The following is a 7,374-nucleotide window of genomic DNA, read 5'->3' on the forward strand; positions in this document are numbered from 1 at the left end:
AGTTTTGTGGAGCTGATAGGCTTAATTAGATTTGCAGCAACTCATTTGGCAATGGCTTGAATGGAACAATGTACATGCACAATGTGCAAGAGTTGTCTGGTGAATGCACGCTGAAGAAGAGGTGCTGGTCATATATTGAGAAGAATGCACACTAAACTCCAGATATCATTATTATACCAATGTTTCAACCACTCCAGCAACCAGTTCACACTCCTTCCTTTGGTCTGTACGGGGATTTGAACCGGTGACTCTACGGTTCCCAACCTAACTCATTACGGATCCCTACATATATTTCTAACGGTTTGTATGATAGCTAACAAAAATGTACATGTGTTGTGGCCGGGTTGGCTCAGCAGGTAGAGCAGGCGCACACATACTTCAAGGCTTATTCCTTGACGCAGAGGTCCAGGGTTCGAGTACGACCTGAGACAATTTCCTGCATATCTCCCCCCTTTCTCACCTAGCTGTCCTATCAATTAAAGGCGGAAAAGCCCAAAAAATAATCTTTGTTATCCTATGAATGTCCAGCAACACAAGCGATCAGTGCGCCTGCACAAGCCCCTGCAGTGCAGAACCTGTATAGGCAAAAGAGCGACTTGGTTAGGTTTAGGAAAAGGCCGTGGTTTGGGTTCAAATAGGTAGGCCCTACGCAAGTTACATAACAAGTTAAAATAAGTCAACGTTCTCAGCGGTCTCCTGGGTATGCAGATTTAGTCGCTCTTTATATTATATGTCGCCTGACTTCCTCCTTGAGGCAGCCCTTTACGTCCTAGCTCATAATTACATGGGTTGTATAGGAATTAAATAGTGCATTACTTTTCATAGGCATAAGTACGAACAGTGAATGAGAACAGCCTGATATATGATACAGCCTGATATATGATATATATATATATATATATATATATATATATATATATATATACACACACACACACATCCCACAATTAAGTAAAGTAACATTAGAAAAAGTGAAATTTGACCGTTGAATTTAGTTGAGGGTTGGTGGGTGGGAAGCCAATGAGGGATTATGTCCTTGTCGCTGTGGTTACACTGGCCTTCTGACACAGGTCTGTGCATTTTCTCTTTCTGACCACGCTAAAGGTCTTCACTGGTTGAAAAGTTTGTACCTGATCAGAAACAGAAAATCTTCCTGAACTGTAAAGATGATTCAAAGAGAGCTGGGGACAGTCAGATCAAGTTTTAATGAGCCCGTGACCTTTCCCTTAAGCGCCGTTATCAGGATAAACTGTACATCTTTAGCTCCATTAATGGTAGGTCTCTTATAATATTGTGGCTGTAATGAACACTTCCACCTTTAGGGAACGCCTTTGACTAGGTGTTTTTAGTCTCCTTTCCTTCGACTTTAAATCAGCAGCTCCATTAAACAAGACTTCCTCTTTCTCATTAGTGCTCAGATGCTCAGTGCAACACTGCCACCATGTGGATATCAGCTGCTTTACACCAGAGGGTTCTACTGCTGCAGAACCATAGACCAGAGATCTTCAACAGGGGGTCCTCAGAGTTACTGCAGGGGGGCCTCCAAATTATTGTTAATTTTTGAAAGTTTTTTCAAAAATTAGAATGTCTTAACAAGAATCCAACAACATTAACAACATTATTAGCAAATATAAATCCCCTCTGCTTACTGGCCTATCAGAGTAAGGTAGTCATTAAGGTAGCCATCCACAGATACAGTTAATAAGGATTCACTGTGCCACAGGTATGTTTAACATTAAAAGATGATATATAAAGTCATGCCAACAATTATTATTTTAATAGCGTAGTAGATATGCATCAAAAGGTGTGTATAAAGGCTTTAGGCCAACCTACACACTTTTGTAGGCCCAGTTTAATATGCAACTTAATTGTATACAACACATGTAGTAGGGGGTCCCTGCTCCATCTCTCTTTCAGTTAAGGGGTCCTTGGTTTAAAAAAACATTGAAGAGCCCTGCCATAGACTGTATAATATGAATGGACAAAGCACCCGGTTCGGCGAAGTGCTGCAAATGCGGACGTACCTTTAAACCTGCATTCTATCTGAATTCCAGCAGGGGGGCGACACGTGCGGTTGCAAAAGGAGGTCGGTTTCTGTCTATGAGAAAGTGACCCACTTCTCACTTGATTTATTACCTCAGTTGAGTAAACATTTTCATAATGAGTTTATGTTCTCAATCGCTATTTTGAGGTCTTCTGCAACACAGAATGATGTTCATTCTTTTTTAATTATGGTCTTGTTTATTTCAAAATCGGCGATAAAGCAGTGGGTTTTTTAGGGCGTGGCTATGACGTGATTGTCAGTGAAAGTGTGTAACGTAACGTAGAGTGTAAGCAGCTCCTCCCTCTCGTCTAAACACCAGATTTACAAATCAATCTGTGCTTGGATGATATGGTTATGGTACATACGTTATTATTCTGTGAATAAACCAAGTATATATACTCAGTCTGCACAGGAAACATAAAATCACTTGTCTGCCTCCAATGTGCCAACCACAACGGAATGTCACAGATTTCGACGCTACTAACTATTTCTGGCTCTGTGGCGCGCCTGGTGTTTTGATATGTAAATGAAGAGATTCTGACTCAGCTCTTTCTTAACCCTGACAGTCCAGCTCAGCGCTGCACTGACTGAACCTACTGATCCCCAGATACTTGAGCTCCTTCCCAACCCAAAAGCAGAGCAATTCATTGTTTGTCAGCAGACAATCATAGCCCAATACTGAGGAATGTAAATGAATTAAATTATACCGACGTTTAAATTATTTATTGTGCTGTCTGAATGGGGTCATATGCCGCATTTTCACTGCACGATACGCCACAGCTCTACTTTCCTCAATTCAACTTTGTGGATAGTACCTGATACCTGGTACTTTTTTTTTGGTACTTTTTTTGGTACCAACTCGGTCGAGATTCCAATACTAGAAGGTGGAGTCAAAACACTGCAGACTACCTCATTGCACTGAGGGCGTGGTGGCCATTACAGTTTTTTCTTAAATGCTTTGGCACAATGACGATTAAACTTAGTCAAACTATGTGACTATTTATATGAACATTAAGTCAGTTCTTCACATGACTATAGTCATTTGTCGTTGCGTTGGCAGAAAATGCACAGAGTAAACCTTGCAGGTCAAAATCGTTTGCATTCATTTGCTATTGAATCATGTTACTCTCAAATGCTACTCTACACATGTTCATTGTGTAAATCCCTACATGCAAAATAGAGCAACCAACGATCACAATAACCTGTCACACATATATTAGATATAAGACATAATAGTATGTGGTATTGTTGTAAAAGTTTTCAGTTGGATAGACGTAGGCTAGATGGGGAACAATACAATTTCCTCACCATTTAGAGCAACCAAACACAAACAGGTGACAGGTGAGCACATCACTGCAGACTGTTGAAGAACGGGGGGGGTGGCATCATGTTGCCATGGATTTTGCCCCCTGTGCTTCCTGCTGTGAGAAATATTTCCCTCCATCTGCTGATTACTTTCTTTTTTCCTTTTCAGCCTGACCACTTGTCTCTTTCTTCTCTGTCCAGCTCCATTCGTCTCTGACTTTCCTCGCGCCGCCGTCATTTACTCTCTAATGGACTAAATCACTTGTCCTCGCTCCATCCCTCCATCTCTCCATCTCTCCGCCCACGGGCCTCTGACGGCAGCCTACATTTCTCACTGAGGGAAACTCGTCCTGGAAGGTGTTGTCAAGACGACTGTGTTTTTAACGGTGACTGTGGTGACACTGCGGCAACCAAAGCCTCTAGTTTATTTGGGGTTCATTAGTGTTGGAGGTGGTGGTTGTAATGTCAAGGAGCTGGAGAGGAGCTCCAGGCGACAAGCATCTCAGTGTGTTTAGAAAAGTTTCAACCTGAGCTGGCGGACAGTTTGCTGACGTTCAGTTTATCCACACAGACTCATCCCTGTGTGTCTGCACCCTGAACAATAATAAAACCACGCAGACATATTTTTATAAATTCCTCTTTGTCAGACGCATGAATCTCTCCGAGAGGAACGGGGCGGATTAGACCAGAAAATAGAAAAATTATAATCCCTCAATCGAATTTCATCCTCCTTTTCAAAACACCTGCTTATGTAAAGAGTTCCTGTGAGTGTAAACCTCCTCCACTGTCACAAGAGCCTATTTGGGATTGTATTCACACAAATAACCCCCAAAATGTTTGATGTTTTTCACTCCGCAGACACAAAAATGACATGTCAGAGAGATGACGGTGCTGACGTTTGTTTCATGAGCAAATCAAAAGCCCCACTTTGAATTGAATTTGAATGTTATGACTCCTGAGCCTGTGGGAGGTTGTGTGTGTGTGTGTGTGTGTGTGTGTCAGGGGGCTTTATAAAGAGGTCTGGAGGTCGAACCTGAACTCAGTTTAGTGTCTGATCATTAGAGGAGCTGCTGTCACCAACATGCGCAATGTAAGTAGAGGGATCATCACTTATTGAGGCTCAAAGCGTGATTTTTGTGATATATTCACGGATTCTGTAATCCGTTTTTTCTTCCATTCTGTTAAAGGTTACTTGTGTAAATGTATGCTCAACTTGTCCGTCTGTGTGGAACAAACTGCTTTGTGATTCTTTTAGGCAACACATTTTCCTGTCAAAGTTTATTAAGAATGACTTTATACGTAAGTCTGTGTGATATAGTAAGTAATGGATATATATATATATATGTCAAATCTGATAGAACTTTTCAGAATATTTGTTGTTTGTCAGATTAAGATGAAATCTTTTTAAGGAAAGGAAAATTGATGAATAGAATATCAGAGAAGTTTCTATTTTAGTTTGTGGATTCTGTTTATTAACTGAAGGCTAGATGGACTGTCTGGTCCGGAGATTTTAGTTACCTGGGGGGAGTTTATATTTATATTCAATATTCAATTCAATGGGGGATTTGCAAGTAGATATTTCTTTACTTTCTTCTTTTACATGAAGAGTTTTTTTTTTTTCAGAAGATGCAGATGTCCCAGAGGCCTGTACAGTGGCTCGCTGTCATGCTTCTCGCCATCTTTACAACCGGCCAGTGTCAACAGAACGAGAGGTGAGACTCCCGTCTAATTTACACAGTTTAACATTGTGCAAAGTTGTGAATGAATTTCAATTGCTTTGACACAAAAAGTGGAGTTATTTTATAAATGTAGAAGTAGGAAAATGTTTGGTGTGCATCAGCACACAGGCTGAATTTTGTGAGCCTGGCGCGTTGCCGTGAGCCTGGCGCGTTGCCAATATGTTCGGTAACTACGTCCGGTAAGCATAACGCTCTTCTGTCAGTCACTGTTATATACCCGCCCCGTGTGAGATAAACGGTTGCGATTGGCCCGTCCAAGTTCTGGCCGGCTAGAAATCGGTCTGAATTTGAGGGAGGCGTGACAGAGCAAATACAACTTGCAGATTCGTCTGGTTTCAAGGCTAGGTATGAGCAGTACCGGAGTGAAATTGGAGAATGGAGAAACAACATTTTTTTTTAAATCCGCTTTGTATGGACACTGAGTTTTTTTTTCTAAAGATTTTGGTTGAGGGCTGCAAAGAAACGAGATCGAGGTCTGATTTCCAGAGGTGGAACAAGTACTAAAATATTGTACTCAAGTAAAAGTACAAATACTTTGATGAAATATTACTCATGTAGAAGTGAAATTAATAATAATATAGTAAAAGTAATAAGTAGTTCATTTAAAATGTACTTTAAGGGACTGTTCATTATTTATTTCAGGGGCCACCGGAGGAGTTTTGGGACCTTTAGTCAAAATATACATGACCCTCCCCTCGCCAGTAATAATTTTTCTATGACCCTCCAAAACAATTTGGAAAAAAGACATGACCCTCCCCCAACAATTTATCAATACCTTCTGCACTGGTTTGCGCTCAGCAAAAATATACAGATTACCATTGTTTTTTTTACAGCAATGACAATACAACAACTCCAAGTAGGAATCGGTTCTCGATGTCCAACCCTACCCACAACTAAACTCATGGGTCAGACCCATCTGGTAGCGAAGGAGGGCCGAGACTACATGAGATGAGATGACTACATGAGAGCTACATGGAAAAATATGCACCAAATAAGCCACTTTGAAATGTTGCTATTTCTATGAATACAAAAGTTGGGTAACGCTGTCAAAGTGACGTCAAAATGAATGGCAGTCAATGGGAGGTGATCGCTTTGTAGCATCAAAATGGCGCCATAGGAGCAAAGCGTTATGAAGCAAAGCTTACCCCCTTGGCCACTCTCCATTGACAAGTGTTAACTTCCTTGTAGTGTTAACTTTGTTGAAGTTTAAAACTATTGGATCCAATCGCAAACGTTTGGTCGCGACGTATGTCATGCGCATGTGCAACAAGAGGGTAGACCGACAACAACTATCAGCTTATATTTAGCATTAGCATCATCCCCCCCCCCTGTAAATTACGCCTATGAGGCTACATGTATTTTGAATTTGCCTCTGTTTTGGATCAAATGTCTAATGGGATGTGATGTCTGACCTGTCCTCTCCCTGCAGTCGGCGAGCTGTGACCGAACACCAGCTGATGCACGACCGCGGCCAAAACATCCAGAGCCTCAAGAGACTCATCTGGCTGTCCAGCGCCATCGAGGGTCTCCACACTGCCCAGACTCGCTCTGCTGCTTTCAACCCCACAAAGGTCCTGAACCTGGCTCTGAATCCAAAGCTGGTCCCTGCTGCTGGGATCCCCCAGCCCAACCGGGTGGAGAGCCTCATGAGAGACTTCTTTAATCCCTACCTGACTCAACAGCCAGACAGAGAGGCGTAACATCACTTTAATGCAGAAACATCAAGCTACTGTTCACACTTATAAAATAAATGATCTGTGTCCATTGTTTGTCCTTAGTGCCAAGACACTCATTCAGCTGAAGATGTGTACAGTTTATGTACGACATTACGCTTACATCGAGGGCTGGATAATACAACCAAAACATTTAAATGTTTTCAAGCATGGGGGCGATTCACAATTTAATAAATGTTTTTCCTATAATAAACAGCAAGAGCAAAACAGAGCTAGAGTATGTGGCTTGTTGGTCTTCAACAGGGGGTCCGGGACCCCTACGGGGTCCTCAGAGTCAATGCAGTGGAGCCTCCAAATCATTGTTCATTTTTTAAGTTTTCAAAAAAAGTAAAAATGTCTTAAAGTGCTCATTTTATGCTTTTTGGCTTTTCCCCTTTCCTTTATTGTGTTAAATATCTTTTTTTGTGCATGTAATAGGTTTACAAAGTGAAAAAGCCCAAAGTCCACCCCGAAGGGACTTACCATCTCCAACAGGAAACACTGTTCACAAACTGCTCCAAACAGCATATTGTAGTCCAGCCTTTACTTCTGTGACGAACGTGCGTCACTTTGT

At 41.6% G+C, this 7,374-nt stretch overlaps 1 protein-coding gene across 1 annotated transcript; it reads left to right on the top strand.

The window, feature by feature from the left end:
• The first annotated feature begins 4,347 nt into the window (after nucleotides 1-4,347).
• On the top strand, nucleotides 4,348-6,788 carry pth4 (parathyroid hormone 4). Its single transcript, XM_028574816.1, has 3 exons — nucleotides 4,348-4,439; nucleotides 4,973-5,061; nucleotides 6,518-6,788. The coding sequence occupies exons 1-3, from the start codon at nucleotides 4,431-4,433 to the stop codon at nucleotides 6,786-6,788; spliced, it is 369 nt and encodes a 122-aa protein (XP_028430617.1). The 5' UTR covers nucleotides 4,348-4,430.
• Nucleotides 6,789-7,374: the final 586 nt, after the last annotated feature.

The sequence above is a fragment of the Perca flavescens genome, chromosome 4, assembly GCF_004354835.1.
Source record: "Perca flavescens isolate YP-PL-M2 chromosome 4, PFLA_1.0, whole genome shotgun sequence".
Taxonomy (NCBI): domain Eukaryota; kingdom Metazoa; phylum Chordata; class Actinopteri; order Perciformes; family Percidae; genus Perca; species Perca flavescens.

Excerpts from the sequence above, each read along its gene's own strand:
- pth4 (XM_028574816.1), top strand. Across the intron at positions 5,062-6,517 it reads CAGTGTCAACAGAACGAGAG|TCGGCGAGCTGTGACCGAAC; the intron begins GTGAGACTCCCG and ends CTCTCCCTGCAG.